Below are 18,656 nucleotides of genomic sequence, written 5' to 3' on the forward strand. Positions count from 1 at the left end.
AATCTGAAATAAAAACAGAAAACTCAGCACGCCCAGCAGGTCTGGCAGCATCTGTGAAGAGAAAACAGAGTTAATGTTTCAAGTCTGTAAGACTCTTCTTCAGAGTTAAAGAAAGGGAAAAATGTGATGGATTTTATACTTTTTAAGAGAGGGAAGAGCAAGTGAAGCAAAATAGAAGGTATGGGATAGGTGGGAGCTGGAAAAGATTTGACAAAGATTTCATAGCCACATGACAAAGGGAATGTTAATGGCAGTGTTAAGGAGTAAAGATGCTGCTGATAGTGGCATTAAGATAAGATGGCAGAATGTGTTATTAGCAGGACAAGAGTTAGTGCTCTGTGAATGTAAAACCTAAGAAAAAATGGCAGGTGGCTCTGTGGAGGAGGGTGCGGGGCAGATACAGGTAACTAACCCCTGATACTTAAGGGTTGTGACTCCCATTTGACCTTGACAATGGATTCCAGTCACAAATATCCTGCCCCTGAAAAATCACACCTGCGCCTGGTTGGCTCCAATATCATATCCATAAAAAGCAAATTACTTAGGTTGTTATCGCTAAGAAATTGGTTTATTTTAAACTTTCCAGCATGCTCATTAGTTTCCAAGTTTAATAATTGAATCTGAATTTTAATTCTTTATAAATACTTTAATTTATTTTGCTTTATTTTGTAGGCTTCAGTGGGTTTGAGTATTTCCAATCTCACTGAAGTACAGAACAAAGAAGCATCAATTACTGATAGTCAAACACAAGCATCCACTCTATCCCGGACAGTCTCTGCAACCCGACCTGATAAGGTAAGTGTGTAACAGATCAAGGTATCCATTATCAAACTGCTATTTTTAAGTTTACACTGAGCTGAGCATTAAATATCCAGAAGGGTACTGCTCTACTCATTTAGGCAAACCATATGATTCTCTTCTGTACGTCACTTCAAAGGATCTGTTTCAGTTATTTTATAAATGTAAAATGAGCTAAAAGTGGAACTTGAATAAAACTTTTAGTTAATTGACGGTTAATTATAACTCACCTTCGCTTTGAAGAAAACAAAAAGAACTTAAAATGCGAGGAATGCTCAACAGGCCTCCATTCATTAAGACAAAAACAGGGTCAGACGTTTCTGGTTGATTTTGTGCCATTTAATAGAAATTAAGATTGAAAGACAGAGGGATGTTTTTGTAAGGTTGAAAAATTGATGGGCCAGTGGGAAGAGGGAGAAGGTGATGGAGAGTGTTATGCTAGAGCAGCAACAGATTCACCAATGCACCTTGATTTTTTTCTTTCTTTATTTTTCCAAAATTTGTGAAGCTTTTGCCTGGAACCCATCTGTGTCTTTTCACCTTCACTTTTTTGCACAATCTTGTTGTCCTTTTTATATCTCTGCATCAGATCAATGATAGTGATAGAATTTGACATTGAGCGACAGTATAAAACATGTGATTGCAAATCAGCAATTCATTTTCTATCTCTCCTGATTCTCACTGTAATCCATTGGATCCAAAATGAGAATTGATCTTGTGGGGACAAAGTCTCCCTCGGCTCTAGATAATCCTGTTGTTTTACAGAGGGATGAGGTTAGATGTTCCTGCTTTCTCTGCCATCAGAGGGACATGAGATGGGGAGGTGTATGGTCCTTCAGAGGAGGCGCCGCAGTCAGACAGTGCTTTTGATGGAGGGCACATGTACCCTTTCCAACAGAGATTTAGGGAGAGCTTTTCTGGTCATTCCTGCCAGTGGGATCTTCCAATCCCACCAAAGGCAACCACTGCAGTGAATTTCCCAGAGGCAGGTCAGGCAAGCTACAGAAAACACCACCTCCAATGCCAGGCTGCCAGAAATCCTCCCCTCCCCTGATTTATCCAGTACCTGTCACCCTAAAAATTGAGGAAGGGTGGGAAATGGCCTTTAAGTGGCCAATCAAAACCCACTTGCGGGGTGAAACGGGTTGGGGGGGGGGTTGTTCTGCAGTATCTGCATTTCCCCCTCCTCCAAGATCACAAGCAGATACTCAAAGACATTACATTTAAAGCCATAATTATTTTTAGCAAGATGAAATTTAGCTCTTGCTATAAGTTTCTGTTGAGGTTCTTGTGATTTTCTTAGTGTAAGGCCCACAGAAATCCTGGAGGATTTTGTGGATCTTCAGTGGGCAATCAGGTTCAGCCTAGAACCTTTTAGAGAAAGTATGTCAATTCCAATTCCTGTGGCTTATATTCCATACCCTCCTTTAATGTATTGGTAGAGAAATTAAGGACATTAATCACATACTGTTAGTATAGGACACCCATGCAGTTGAGACCAGCATTTTCAATGTTTTAAACAATAGCAAAATCAGAGTTGCACACTTTTAGACCCATTCAAATATCCATAGTTTAGCATTGGTATTGCAGCATAAATGATGAGCACTTTCTTTGTTCCTGTACAAAGTATGAAAAATGGGGATATTTAGTTCTGTTATACAATAAATAATATCCTATTCAGGTTTAATGGAATATTAATTTCTTTTGGATTGAGATCAAGGGTTTTTTAGTGGCACAGTGGTTAGCACTGCTCCCTCATAGCACCAAGGACTCAGGTTTGATTCCCGTCTTGGGTCACTGCCTCTGCGGAGTTTGCACATTCTCCTCGTGTCTGCATGGGTTTCCTCTGGGTGCTCTGGTTTACATAAAAACATAAGAAATAGGAGCAGGAGTAGGCCATCTAGCCCTTCGAGCCTGCCCCGCCATTCAATAAGATCATGGCTGATCTGTTGTGGCTCAGTTCCACATTCCCGCCCTCTCCCCATAACCCTTAATCCCCTCGCTTATCAAAAACCCATCAACCCGCGTCTTAAAAATATTTAGCGAGGCAGCCTCCACCACTTCAACGGGCAGAGAATTCCAGAGATTCACCACCCTTTGAGTGAAGAAGTTCCTCCTCAACTCCGTTCTAAACCGCCCCCCCTTTATCTTGAGGCTGTGCCCCCTAGTCCTACTGTCCTTTCTGAGTGGGAAGAGCGTCTCCACCTCTATCCTATCCATCCCATTCATCATCTTATACGTCTCAATGAGATCTCCCCTCATTCTTCTAAACTCTAACGAGTACAAGCCTAGTTTATTCAGCCTCTCCTCATAGCTCAACCCCCTCAACTCCAGTATCAGCCTAGTAAACCTCCTCTGCACTCCCTCCAAGGCCAAAATATCCTTGCGTAAGTGCGGCAACCAAAACTGCACACAGTACTCCAGCTGCGGCCTCACCAATGCCCTATACAGCTGCAGCAAGACCTCCCTACTTTTATATTCAATCCCCCTCGCTATGAAGGCCAGCATCCCATTAGCCTTCCTGACCACCTGCTGCACCTGCAGGCTGGGTTTTTGCGACTCATGCACAAGGACCCCGAGGCCCCTCTGCACCGTCGCCTGCTGCAGTTTTTCACCATGTAAGTAATAGTCCTTCCTACCATTCTTCCTACCAAAGTGGACCACCTCGCACTTGCCAACATTAAATTCCATTTGCCAGTTCCTGGCCCATTCGCCCAGCCTATCTAGATCCTTCTGCAGACTCTCCACACCCTCCGCGCAATTTGCCGTTCCACCAATCTTGGTGTCATCAGCAAATTTCGACACCATACACTCGGTTCCCTCCTCCAGATCATCTATATAAATGGTAAATAGCTGAGGCCCCAGCACCGACCCCTGGGGCACTCCACTAGTCACCAACCGCCAATCCGAGTAGCACCCATTAACCCCCACTCTCTGCCTCCTATTTGACAACCAATCCTCTATCCACGCTAACACCCTACCCCCAACTCCATGCCCCCTTACCTTCTGCAATAACCTCTTGTGAGGTACCTTGTCAAACGCCTTCTGAAAATCAAGAAAGACCACATCCACCGGCTCTCCTCTATCCACCGCCCTAGACACATCCTCATAGAACTCCAATAAATTCGTCAGACACGACTTCCCCTTAACGAAACCGTGCTGCGTCTGCTCTATCAAGCAATTCCCTTCAAGATGCCTCGCTATTTCCTCCTTGATGACAGATTCTAACATTTTACCTTCAACAGACGTTAAACTAACCGGCCTATAATTCCCTGCCCTTTGCCTGCCACCCTTCTTAAACAACGGCATAACATTAGCCGTTTTCCAATCTTCCGGCACTTCCCTGGAATCCAGCGACGTTTGGAAAATAACCACCAAGGCATCCACTATCACCTCCGCCATTTCTTTCAGAACCCTCGGATGCATTCCATCTGGTCCTGGGGACTTGTCCACAATCAGTCCCTCCAGTCTGTCAAGCACCACCTCTCTATTAACAGTAATGTCATTGAGACTCTCCAGTCCTACCACCTTTCCATCGCTAACACCCGGCAAATTATTCACGTCCTCCTCCGTGAAGACCGAAACAAAAAAATTATTCAAGACCTCAGCCATTTCCCCATCCCCTACCACTAAGGCCCCCCTCTCATCCTCTAAGGGTCCAACGTTCACCCTAGCCAGCCTTGCTATCCTTTTTTATATTAAGCGCTAGCCCAGCTTCATAGTTTCTCCTACCCTTCTTTATCAACTTCTTTGTCAATCTTTGTTGACATTTAAACCTCTCCCAATCCTCTTCTCGCCCACTACTCTTAGCTACTCTAAACGCCTCCGCTTTTAATTTAACATTTTCCTTCACCTCCTTCGTTATCCACAGCTTATTACCTCTTCTCCTACGGTCCTTTTTAACCATCGGAATAAATTTCTGCTGAGCACCAAGAAAGATCTCCTTAAAGATCCTCCACTGCTCCTCAGCAGACCTACCTTCCAACGCGCTCCCCCAGTCAACATTCGCCAATTCTTCTCTCATCCTACCGTACTCTTCCTATCACAGTCCAAAGATGTGCAGGTTAGGCTGATTGGCCATGCTAAATTGCCACTTAGTGTCAGGGGGACGAGCAGGGTCAATATGTGGGGCAACGGGGATAGGGGCTGGGTGGTATTGTGGGTTGCTGCAAACCCAATGAGCCAAATGACCTCCTTCTGCACTGTAGAGATTTAAATGATTCTAATATGAAGGTTTATAAATCCTATTTTTGTATTAACATCACCATATGTTATTATGAAAATGTTGCTGAATTTCTGTAGCGTTCTCCCAATCATCCTTATACTTGCGGCAGTAGATCAGAAAAATTATACTTTTAAGGAATTTTTTGGTGATGATCAAGAGAATTCATGAGGAAATTCAATCACCTGAACATAAGTATTTTTGAATTATGGAAGATTAACTATATAGAATGATCCTGTAGATGGTATGGAGTGTCATGCATTGATGTTTCAAGAGATTTGTTCTTGAGTAGTTAAATGTGGATTCATATGCCTTGTGGTTATGTTATTAGAAAAAGGTAAAAGTGTAGGATTGATACAAACCTACAGTAAAGCAATGAAAACTGAAAACAAGAGTCACCTTGGGCAGTGTTGAATTAGGCAGTTTTCCACTTACAATGTATTATTAATAGAGGTTAGGGAGCCAGTTACCTTCCTGTCTTCTTAGTCACCTGCAGAAAGCAGATCTAAAGAGCAGAAGAGAATGCATTAAAAATATATTTTTTAAAAGTCTATTAAGTGTGTAGTGATTTGGCATTTTCTCATATAGTATGCAGTATGTTAATCTTCTATATATTTTAAATTTCTATCTTAAAGTTAACATATTTATTTTTCTTTGTAAAAGAATTTATCAGTGCATGGGTCAGTGCAAGGGTCTACATCAGGACCAGCATCACATCAGCTTGCTTCCACAAGGATGTCAAACCATGACAGTGGTGTAGTAATTCAGCAAGCCATGCCTTCACCAACTTCCAGTTCAGTCATCACACAAGCACCTTCCACTAACAGGCAAATAGGGTAAGTGATTAGTTCAGTTATTGCTATCTATTCTGCCACTTTCATTTGTATAAAAAAAGAGAATGTGGCACTGGCATTGCGGAAAATTAAAGTCATTGTTACAATCTCATTTAGAACTATACATGAAATTGTCCTCCTTAATGTCCTTTTGACATCACCCCTGTACAAATCATAGTGGGAGCAAGCAATCTTGAGTATTACAGCATAAGTGATGTGGAGATGCTGGCATTGGACTGGAGTTGTTCACCTGATGAAGGAACCTGAGACTCTGAAAGTTATTGCTGCCAAATAAACTTATTGGACTTTAACCTGGTGTTGTGAGACTTCTTACCGTATTACAGCATAGCTAGAGGAGTACACTGCTACATTCTTCCTTGTGGAAGTTTTGGAGTTTAAGTAAAACAGGGAGATGTTATTCATAGAATTTGCAAAAGTAAGGATCAGTAATAGCTCGCTTATAATATTTAACTTACAATATAGATAACATGGGTGTCTGAAGAGCTAAAATGTACATTTTTTGTTACAATGCTGTGAAATGAAGTTGAATTAGTCTGAATTAGTTAAATGTAGAGTTCTGACATGATTAACTCTCAGGAAGACACATGTATAACTGAGAATTAATATTATGAATCTCAGAGCTAAATCCTGAGAGAATCCTGTTTTCCAATTCTCATGCGAGTTTGCACCAAGTCACCATTGGCAGCTGTGTCGAATGTGGGCTCAAATTCCCCCTAAAAATACAGATTTTTAGAAAAACTTTTCTGAAGATCACATTTATTTAAAAAATGTAAGGATTCAATCATGTTCCAAATTGACTTCATGTTTGTCCTGCAAACACAACAACACGAAGTGATAAGCCACAGGGTATGAACAACCTTGACTCTTTTGATCAGTACAGGGAGAAGGAGACCAAATAACTGTAATGGACTTGCTATGTGCTTATATGGCAAATGAGTCAACATTGTTGTACAGGTCATAGGATAATGTGACTCTATTGTCTTACCCGCAAAAGTATTGCAAAGGGCAGGAATCCTCAAATCACAGATAACCATCTGAAAAAGTCTTCAATCCAGGGGGACATACAGAGAAGGTATCCATTTTTCAGTAAAAATTATATTTCTCACTCTACTGTTAAGAGATTATATATACAGACAAATTCATTGTTCATGGATAACTTTAAGATATCCCCCAAAATAGCCCGAAATAAGGTGTACAAACAGAGGGTCCTTGACGTGACAGAGCTTCAGGAGACTTGGCCACTTGTTGTTGACATTTGTGCCTCTTGAAACGAGACCTTCCAAGAGGGCTAGGTGGATATGCGTTACCATTGGCCATCACAACCCTAAAACTCTTTGCTTCCGGATGCTTTCAAGCTGAGGAGATCCAGAAGATCTCACATGTAAAGTCCCTTGCACCATGTGCCCAACCAATGTAATGCTGGACCCGCCAGGGTTTGTTTATTTATGCTGGAGGAGGATGCACAGGAGTTGTGTGTTGGTGCATCTCTGCATGCTGGTTCACCTCTGAGGACTTCTCAGGCTCATCCCTCATCTTCATTAGGACCTGTGATAGGCTATGGGAGATGAAAGACATGAGTTAGCAATGATGGTGTATGAAATACAGCTCCAACTTAGATTTGTGCAGACCATGGCCAAATCTTTGCAGCCGTTCCCAACGGTGGGATCTTCTGGTCTCACTAATGGCAGCCTCCCCACCATGGGTTCCCCAATGGTGGAGGGTGCGAACAATTGGCAAACCCATAGACAATGGCGGGATCGGAAGATCCTGCCGCTGGCTGATGGCCGACCACCTCCACATTGCAAAACACTGCCGTGGGGGGGGATGTGGCATGTAAAATTCTCCACTGGCATTTAATGGGTTTGTGACATAAATTCAATGTGAGTGACAGTTAAGTGCTTTGTATGATATCAATGCTGTCACTACGACTCTGGACCATCTGCATCTCTCTGTTGCCAACAGCTAATATTAATGCCATTCTGCCAATCTCACTGGCATCCTCTTCCATTGTGGTCAAGATGACCTTGGCTGTAACTCCAGCCCTGAATTTCTGCCTCTCCTGGAATTGTGGTCTCTCGACACAGTTAGGAGTGTGAGAAAGCAACCCGATTGCTGAGGATGGATAATGATAGTTTGGTAACAGTGTAACTGTGAAGATTAAATGTGAGAGACCAATAGGATGAGGCTGAGTATGAGTGTTGTCTGCTGAAATGGAGATTTGAAATGAAGGCTGGACAGTGTGTTTGACAGCAAAGTTTGTCAGTCTGAAGAATGCTGCGCTGGCGAATGCTGGGAGCTGACAGTAATAGCTGTCAGCTGAGAGCTCTGGGACACAATCGTGTTGTGGTTCTCATGGGGTAATTAAACCTTTTTCAACAGAGGTTCCAAGTCTTGGGTACTGCACTCCTGTTGCTCACTTCTTCTGTTACTTGCAGGCATATCTGCTTGGTCAGCAAAAAGGAAAATGCTGGAAAATCTCAGCAGGTCTGGCAGCAAGTAAGTTGCCAGCTTTGAAAAAAGTCACATGGATTTGAAATGTAAACTCTTTTCACTCCTTACAGATCTGCCAGACCTGCTGAGATTTTCCAGCATTTTCTCTTTTGGTTTCAGATTCCAGCATCTGCAATAATTTGCTTTTATTTATATGTCTGCTTGGTTAAGCTGGCTGACTACCCAGGCCTGTGCTTAGGAAGAGAACTTCTCTTCTGGCCATGGCTACATTCAACATACCCTCCCAGAATGAGAACCAGGGCAAATAAACTTCCCATATTTTGCCACCCTCCTGCCAAAACTTCTTGCTTCCCACTGTTATATTCAATGCTTCACTCAAGGATGCCATTGTGAACTCTGCAGGGTCACTTTAAATAGAAATTCTCTATTGTTTGTTTAGACACATCATCCCATTTGCCCTTTTTGATTGGTCAGGAAACACGGAGGTGGGAAACTAATGTCATGGCTCAATGAAGAAGCATTGTCAAAGCTGGCTAACTAATCGAATGGCTAACTAACCCTGACCTTTAAACAGTTCCACCATTTCAGTAAGCACTAAGTTGATAAAATTCCAGATTGCATGTCTCAGTGAAGATTCGGCAAATAGATGGTTGGAAAGACTTGTTGTTGCTTGTTCTGTTCAGATGCACCTCAGATCCCCTGTAGAGGGCGACATGCTGAAATGATCTTTAAATACTGCAAGTTGCCACTCAAAAGTCCAGGAAAAGTCTCTGGCAGCTGTAAATCCAATGAGCAGTGTGTGCCATTGCTTAGTCACTGACAACAAAATCTGGGCCATTAACCTTTACCTTTCTTCATGTATTTCTGATTTTTTTAAGACTACAATGCTCAACTCATCTGCTATTTTTTCTTTCAAGGTCTCTCTTTGGTCATCTGATTGCTCTTTTTGTATGTTCCTTCATTTTCATGTGTTCATCCCAGTGAACCTCATCCACTTTCTCTCTGCAACATCTGTAGAGTTAAATGTTCCTCAATATTTCCCTTCTATAGGCCTAAATTTGGGATGGCGTCTAATGTCATCTGTCATAAATTAGATAAGTTATTTCATTTTTTGAATGGCAAATTGCTGAATGTGATATCATCAGTTTACACAGTGAGGAAAACAAGTCATCTGATCGAACAGTATAAGAATCTGTGTTTCCCTTCCACCAATCTGACTGAAAGAATGTGAAATTAACTCCATAAGGACAGAGACAGAAGTTTAAATTTGAGTGGATGGATTCAGTCAGATCAGATGCAGAAAGAGAAATTAAAATAGGATTAGAAAGGTTGGATTAAAAAAGAATAATAAAGGGAAGAGATACATAAATAAATATTCAATAATATAAAATGTTACTTTTTAAAAAAAATTCAACAGTTCACAAGATGAGACGACTTGAAATGTTCATTTTCAGTGCCAGAGTTTGATTGGTGTCAATTAACACTTAGTATAGAGTTAACAGATACTTAAGATTGAAATGATAAGATTTAACTTTGTGGTGAGTTTAGTTTATATCTATTTTTCAAATATAGTAACTATATCATGCACTGCAACTCAATGCTGAACCAGCTGGCACAATGCTTTTTCTGTGAAGCTAATGCTGGAGTAGAGTAACTCAAACAGCAACCTTTGGGACTCCACGTTTAACCTTGCCTCAGTTCCTTTCCTGAAGTCACTGTGTCATTTGCGCATAAATAACACCAAGCACCATTAGCTTCACCATTATTTTGACCGCAGAACTTTTACCCATTATGTTTGCTGATGTGTTTCAGGCCATGTGTATTTAGCCTCTGCTTGTTAATTCTGGGAATATATTTAAGCTCCATGTTCAATATTGTAGTTTTAATCATGATCCATTTGTCACCAACTGAGTTGTTGTAAAACAATCTCTCCAAAACCTCCAACTTCTATTGTTCTCACATTTTTTGAATCAAACCAGTGTAAGATTAAAGACCTAGCCTCTGGTGTTTCTGACTCTGAGATCTTGATGAACCAAATCACTCTGATTTGTGGACCTGTCTGTTTGGGTAATAGCGAGTCTGTGCCACTTTCCTCAGGTGTAGCAGACATTTTTATCTTGTTTGATTTTAAAAGGAGACAAATGGAGAAAAATGCTCTGATAAATTAGAGATGACAGGTGAACAAGTAACATGACAAATGTAATGCAAGGAAAGTAAACCAAAAAAAAGTTCATAAACTAAGCCTTATAAACCGCGACAACACAGTTTTTTAAAAAAACAATATTTCAGATAGTTGTGCAATTTTAAAAGCATACAGCAGTGAAGCTATGCCAGGATCCTGGCAGGTTGGAGCTGACAAACAGTATGAAGCACATGCAACATAAAATTCAACCACACAGGGGTATACATTCTGAAACTTCCTGGTTCTTCAGCAAATGGCTTGAGTAAACCTGTGGCATTGCATTTAAGATGTAGAGATGCTGGTGTTGGGCTGGGGTAAACACAGTAAGAGGTCTCACAACACCAGGTTTAAGTCCAACTAGTTTATTTGATAGTAATCCCTCAAGCTTTCGGAAACGGTGTTCCTTTGTCAGGTGTGTGGAAGGTTCTGATCAGAGAAAGGCATATAAAGACACACACATTTTACAGAATACTGATTAGAATGCAAGTCTTTGCAGCTAACCTGCTATTCAAGTCTTAAAGATGCAGACAATGTGAGTGGAGATAGCATTAGCATAGGTTAAAGAGATGTGTATTGTCTCCAGACAGTTAAAAAGTCTGACAACACCAGGTTTAAGTCCAACCGATTTATTTGATAGTAAACTCACAGGCTTTCGAGGTTTCCCTCTTCATCAGGTGAATGGAAAGTTCTGGCCTCAGACAGAGCATATAAAGCACAGACAGTTTACAGATTACTGATTAGAATGCGAATCTTTACACCTAACCTGCTGTTCAAGTTCTAAAGTGGCCGACAATGTGAGTGGAAGGAGCACTGATCACAGGTTAAAGAGATGTGTATTGTCTCCAGACAGTACAGTAAGTGAGGTTTTGCAAACCCAGGCAAGTCATGGGGGTTACAGATAGTGCGACATGAACCCAAGATCCCTGTTGAGACCGTCCTCATGTGTGCGGAACTTGGCTATCAGTCTCTGCTCAGCGACTCTGCACTGTTATGTGTCGTGAAGGCTGGCTTGGAGAATGCTTACCTGAAGGTCAGAGGCTGAATGCCCATGAAGTGTTCGCCAACAGGAAGGGAACAGTCTTGCCTGGTGATTGTCGAGCGATGTTCATTCATCCGTTGTCGTAGCGTCTGCATGGTCTCCCCAATGTACCATGCTTCGGGACATCCTTTCTTGCAACGTATTAGGTAGACAATGTTGGCTGAGTTGCAAGAGTATGTACCGTGTACCTGGTGGATGGTATTCTCACATGTGATGATGGTATCCATGTAGATGATCCAGCATGTCTTGCAGAGGTTGCTGTGGCAGGGTTGTGTGGTTTTGTGGTCACTGTTCTCCTGAAGGCTGGGTAGTTTGCTGTGAACAATGGTCTGTTTGAGGTTGTGTGGTTGTCTGAAGGCAAGAAGTGGGGGTGTGGGGATGGCCCTGGCGAGATGTTCGTCTTCATCAATGATATGTTGAAGACTCCGGAGAAGATGTCGTAGCTTCTCCACTCCGGGGAAGTACTGGACGACGAAGGGTACTCTGTCCACCGTGTCCCATGTTTGTCTTCTGAGGAGATCGGTGCGGTTTTTTGCTGTGGTGCATCGGAACTGTCGATCGATGAGTCAAGTGCCATATCCTGTTCTTATGAGGGCATCTTTCAGCGTCTGGAGGTGCCTGTCATGATCCTCCTCATCTGAGCAAATCCTGAGTATACGGAGGGCTTGTCCATACGGGATGGCTTCTTTAACATGTTTAGGGTGGAAGCTGGAGAAGTGAAGCATTGTGAGATTGTCTGTGGGCTTGCGGTACAGTGAGGTGCTGAGGTGACCGTCCGTGATGGAGATGCATGTGTCCAAGAATGCAACTGATTCTGGGGAATAGTCCATGGTGTGTCTGATGGTGGGGTGGAATTTGTTGATATCATCATATAGTTGTTTCAGTGATTGTTCACCATGAGGCCAAAGGAAGAAAATGTCATCGATGTATCGAGTGTATAGTATCGGTTGAAGGTCCTGTGTGGTGAAGAAGTCTTGTTCGAACCTGTGCATGAAGATGTTTCTGTTGGCGAACACTTCAGTGGTCACGGGCATTCAGCCTCTGACCTTCGGGTAAGCATTCTCCAAGGCGGCCTTCACGACACACGACAGCGCAGAGTCGCTGAGCAGAGACTGATAGCCAAGTTCCGCACACGAGGACGGTCTCAACAGGGATCTTGGGTTCATGTCGCACTATCTGTAACCCCCGTGACTTGCCTGGGTTTGCAAAACCTCACTTACTGTACTGTCTGGAGACAATACACATCTCTTTAACCTGTGATCAGTGCTCCTTCCACTCACATTGTCAGCCACTTTAGGACGTGAACAGCAGGTTAGGTGTAAAGATTTGCATTCTAATCAGTAATCTCTAAACTGTCTGTGCTTTATATGCTCTGTCTGAGGCCAGAACTCTTCATTCACCTGACGAAGAGGGAAACCTTGAAAGCTTGTGAGTTTACTATCAAATAAATCGGTTGGACTTAAACCTGGTATTGTAAGACTTTTTACTGTGTTTACCCCAGTCCAACGCCGGCATATCCACATCATGTCTCCAGACAAGGCAGTGAGTGAGATTTTACAAGCCCTGGCAAGTCATGGGGGTTACAGATAGTGTGACATGAACCCCAGATCCTGGTTGAGGCTGACCTCATGTGTGCCGTCCTCACTACCCTTGCTTTTCCATTCTGCACACATGAGGACGGCCTCAGCCGGGATCTGGGGTTCATGTTGCACTACCTGTAACCCCCATGACTTGCCTGGGCTTGTAAAATCTCACTTACTGTCCTGTCTGGAGACAATACACATCTCTTTAACCTATGCTAATGCTATCCCCACTCACATTGTCTGCATCTTTAAGACTTGAATAGCAGGTTAGCTGCAAAGACTTGCATTCTAATCAGTATTCTGTAAAATGTGTGCGTCTTTATATGCCTTTCTCTGATCAGAACCTTCCACACACCTGACAAAGGAACACCGTTTCCGAAAGCTTGTGGGATTACTATCAAATAAACTAGTTGGACTTAAACCTGGTGTTGTGAGACTTCATACTGCATTGCATTTAAAACAGGGGACACATGGCCACTGCCCTTGCTTTTCCATTCATGTGCATGGTACAGAGAACAAGAGTTTTGCCTTCTTTTTGTTGGAGCACTGATTCGTCATCAACTAACTTTTGTTCATGTTATCAAAATGCAATTTGAAGTCTCTATGGAAGAAATGTATGTCTACTGGACTACAATTGTGGCTCGGCAGAATGGAATGAGTTCAGCTTTGTCCATCAAGCAATGTAATAAGCATTTGGCTTTTTTCTGATGAAGGACTACATCATGATTAACATTTAATAGAATAGAACGTTTACAATTGACATTGCCAGCCTTATAAAATCTATGCTAGTAAATTGTTTGTAACAATATTTGTCTTTTCAGATAAATGAAGTATTATGTTATTTTAACCTTTGGAACTGACTTTTTTATGTTCCTCCTGCCAAAAACTCAGAATAAAATAGTAATGTTAGAAGTAACAATAATAATAACAACAAAGTAAGAAAGAATGGAACAGGGTTTTGGCATGAATATAAAATTATTTGTTTAGATTATAGCAGATAATGATTATCTTCAGTAAAACAAGAAAATCCCCAACCACTTATCATGTGGAAAAAGAGAAGTGTGCAAATTTATTTAATTAAACCCTGTGCTGCATTGACAAAAGGTAGAGGTATTCTTTAAAAATCCACAAGCACGTATTTTATTTGTTCCATTCAAGATAAGCATACTGGTCTTGAAATTTCACTGGGTTACTTCTGTCCCCTTTAGTCACTCTGGCAAGAGAATGAAGGCTCAAAGAAACAGTGTACTGATTACTGATGGTCAAATTTCTCTGGGATTTATGTGCGGTAATGCATTTTGGAAGATGGGAAATATACAGTAAATGGCAGAACCGTTAAGAGTATTGATAGGCAAAGGGATTTGGGTGTACAGGTACACAGGTCACTGAAAGTGGCAACACAGATGGAGAAGATAATCAAGAAGGCATATGGCATGCTTGCCTTCAATGGCTAGGGCATTGAGTTTAAAAATTGGCAAGTCATGTTGCAGCTTTATAGAACCTTAGTTAGGCCACACTTGAATATAGTGTTCAAGTCTGGTCGCCACACTACCAGAAGGATATGGAGGCTTTGGAGAGGCTACAGAAAAGATTTACCAAGATGTTGCCTTGCATGGAGGGCATTAGCTATGAGGAGAGGTTGGAGAAACTTGGTTTGTTTTCACTGGAATGATGGAGGTTAAAGGGCGACATGATAGAGGTCTACAAGATTATGAGGGGCATTAACAGAGTGGATAGTCAGAAGGTTTTCCCAGGATGGAAGAGTCAATTACTAGGTTTAAGGTGCAAGGAGCAAGGTTTATAGGAGATGTACAAGGCAAGTTTTTTACACAGAGGTGTTGGGTGCCTGCAACTCCCTGCAGGGGGGAGGTAGTGGAAGATATGATAGTGACTTTTAAAGGGCATCTGGACAAATACATGAATAGGATGAGAATATAGGGGATATGGTCCCTCAAACAGTAGAGGGTTTTAGTTCTGATGGGCAGCATGGTCAGTGCAGATTTGGAGGGCCGAAGGGCCTGTTCTTGTGTTGTAATTTTCTTTGTTCTTTGTTCTTCTGGTCTCCCACCAATGTTAAACTGACAAACATGTAACAACCGCCATGCAATTTCACAGCCAGTATCTAATTTGAGCATTTATAAGTACTATTTCCTCATGTGTTTGCTGTTCACATTGGTGTGTGGACTTAGTTGTGCTCCATTAATCTGAGGGCAACTCAAAGGGTTTACGGCACAAGATGTACAATAGCAATAATCGCACATAACCTGATTCTGAAATTAGTCAAGTAAGGTAATTTTAAAAATATAAGAAAATTCTGACGGTCCATTCAGGTATGTAAAACAGTTAAACATAATCACTGGAAGGGTAATTTTAAATCATTCTGACAAAACAAAGGTTAAGATTCCATGGCAGTAGAGAGGCAGCAGCTGGTCTGCAAGCAGAGAGTAATGTTGGGTAGCAGGGAAGTCCCTGGCATTCAGGGAAGTTTAAGGGAGGGTGTTTGGGAGGCCTCACAGTTGAGGGAAGTCCAGGGAACAGGAGGCATAAATAAGTTGGGAGTGATGGATTATGTCCACTGATTAGCAAATTAGTGAGAAGGAAACATTAATTTAGATTAGTACTATATTTGTATTTCATTTTTTGTGATTCCTACATTTTTGAATATACAAAAATCAGGAGATTCCACTTTGAGGAAACATTATATGAAATCATTGATTCTGAGGCTACCCACTCACTTTTCCTGATGCTAACCATGGCAGATTTGACAGGGTCAACCTAACTTTCATAAGTTTGCCAGGTTTGCAGCCAATGCAGTGGAGAGGAGCCATCACTAAAGAGGAGGGGGCAATTTGTTTTGTGAAGAAAATTTTATGCTTTGTAGGATGCAGAGACACAATCAATCAGCCAGTGATCTGTAGCAATGGTCCATAAAATAACATAAAAGAGCAGTGACCAGAGGCGTGCTCTGTTCCATCAGTGCACCTGCTCTTTTTGTGCTCTCGTTGTTCTCTGTCTCCCTGTGATATGCTATCCCCATAATCCTCTCCCTGTACTCCTGCTTTCTGTGGGCTCTGCTTTCTGTGTCCTTGCCAAGGATAGACAGACTCTGTGTTGAGAAGCAGGCATACCCATTTCACTGATACATTTGAATATCTGTTTAATTAAAAACATTATTATAACCCTAAGATAAAAGCACAAAATACTGTGGATGCTGCAATATGAAACAAAACAGAACATGCTGGAAAATCTCGGCTGGTCTGATAGCATCTGAGAATAGAGCCATCTGGTGGGATTTTATGGCCTCACTCGTTTCGAAACCATCAAATTGCACGAAGGTTGATGGACCTTTCCATGGTCCACCCCTCATATGCTCCAATTCCCGTGGCGAGTGGGATGGTAAAGTTCCGGCCAACGTTTCGAGTCTGGACGACCCTTCGTCAGAGCTAAGAGCAAAGAAAATCAGAAACCCTCTCTTCTGGTTTTCTTTGTTCTTAGCTCTGATGAAGGATCATCCAGATTCGAAACGTTGGATCCATTCTTGCTCCACAGATGCTGTCAAACCTGCTGAGATTTTCCAGCATTTCCTGTTTTTGTAATATTAAAACACTCTTTACCTGCAGCAGTTTCATATTATGAATATTATACAGTATTATAATTCAGATAGAGGTTCTGTGATTACTAATCCAATTGAATTGCTTCACTGGTTTGAGCTCTATCCACTTACTTAGGGAACCTTTTATTTTTAAAATCCAGTGCTAAAGCAAAGTTAGTTGTGAAGACCGTGTAGAGCTCCCAACATTACTATGATAGTAACTGGATGCTAGAGTTGCTAGCCCACAGACCACAGTCAGTAAGGACAGGCAACAACACCTCCTCCACAATCATCCTCAATACCGGTGCCCCACTAGTCTGTGTCCTCAGACCTTTACTATACTCCTTACACACCTATGACTATGTGGCCATATTCCCCTCCCACATGATTTTCAAGTTTGTTGATGACACCACCGTAGTGGGTCAGATCTCAAACAGTGATGAGCTGGAGTATAGGAAAGGGATAGAGAAGCTGGTGCAACGACAATAATCTCTCCCTCGATGTCAACAAAACAAAGCAGATAGTCCTCCACTATGCTTCCTGAAGTTGATGACATCTATTTCATCCCCATTGATGTAAATAGGGAGAAATGGTTGAGAGCTTCATGTTTTTAGGTGTCCAGATCACCAGCAACCTGTCCTGGTTCCTCTATGTGGATGCTATAGTTAAGGAAGCCCAACAACTTTCTTAGAAGACGAAGGAAATTTGGCATATTCGCTAAGACTCTCATCAACTTTTACAGATGCACCATAGAAAGCATTCTTTCTGGTTGTACCACAGCTTGGTGTGGCTCCTTCTCTGTTCAAGACTTCAAGAAACTTCAAATGGTCATGATCGACATCCAGTTCATCACTTGAACCATCTTCACACTCATTGACACTGTCTACACTTCTCGCTGCCTTGAAAAGGCAGGCAGCATAATTAAGGACCCCTCGCAACCTGGATATACTCTCTTTCACCTTCTTCTGTCAGGAAAAAGATACAAAAGTCTGAGGACACAGGACAAGAACAGCTTCTTCCCTGCTGCCATCAGACTTTTGACTGGACCTCCCTGATTAAGTTGATCTTTCTTACACCTAACTATGACTGTAACACAACATTTTGCATTTTCTCTCCTTTTTTCCATCTATGTCTGATTGTTGTTGTCATCGATGAGGACCTCGACACCATTAATCATTTTGAGGCTGGTTGCAGTGTATCCGAAAATGATTGATCAGGCCAATTCGGGCACGGAATGTCCTGGCACATTTTGGACAGACTTGTGTAGACACTGTAGTTGTTGTGCTGGTGGCGCTGGACTTGTGCAGCTCTTGCTTAAGTTGTGTTTCAGCAATACACCTTGCTTCGTGAGCTTGACCGCCTTTGTGGATGAGGCAGCGCCAGGTAGGGCAGTTTTGTGCCAGCGTTTCCCAGGTGGTTGTGTCAATGTCAAGCGACTTCAGGGAGGCTTTGAATGTGTCTTTGAAACGTTTCTTCTGCCCTCCATGTGAGCGTCTTCCAACAGAGAGTTCCCCAAAAAGGAGCTGCTTGGGTATGCGCTTGTCTGACATACGGATGACATGACCTGCCCACCGGGTCTGCGCTGTCATCAGCAGTGTGTGGACTGATGGTACGCTTGCTCTAGAGAGAACTTCAGTGTCTGGTACTTTGTCTTGCCATCTGATGTGTAATATTCTGCGAAGACAAGTCATGTGGAAATGATTGAGCTGTTTTGCACGCCTTCGATACACAGTCCATGCTTCACAGTTATACAGGAGGGTAGTGAGTACCACGGCACTGTAGACCTTCAGTTTTGTTGCTGGGCTGATTCCTTGATGTTCCCACACAGTGGAGCGCAGTCTACTGAAAGCAGAACTTGCCTTTGCTATTCTGCAGTTAACTTTTGCATCAATAGTCACTGCTTGGGAGAGGGTGCTGCCAAGATAAGTGAACTGG

The 18,656-nt window shown here is 42.3% G+C and overlaps 1 protein-coding gene across 2 annotated transcripts in view; it reads left to right on the forward strand.

The window, feature by feature from the left end:
* The window catches only part of creb5b (cAMP responsive element binding protein 5b), a 359,057-nt gene that overhangs the window by 67,505 nt on the left and 272,896 nt on the right, over positions 1-18,656 (forward strand). For both annotated transcript variants that reach the window (XM_080205922.1, XM_080205930.1), the window contains exons 5-6: positions 673-795; positions 5,684-5,856. In XM_080205922.1, coding sequence (XP_080062048.1) covers positions 673-795; positions 5,684-5,856 — 296 coding nt within the window. The remainder of the gene's footprint in view (positions 1-672; positions 796-5,683; positions 5,857-18,656) is intronic.

This window comes from Carcharhinus amblyrhynchos, chromosome 2, assembly GCF_965287045.1.
Source record: "Carcharhinus amblyrhynchos chromosome 2, sCarAmb.v2.hapA, whole genome shotgun sequence".
In the NCBI taxonomy this organism is placed as follows: domain Eukaryota; kingdom Metazoa; phylum Chordata; class Chondrichthyes; order Carcharhiniformes; family Carcharhinidae; genus Carcharhinus; species Carcharhinus amblyrhynchos.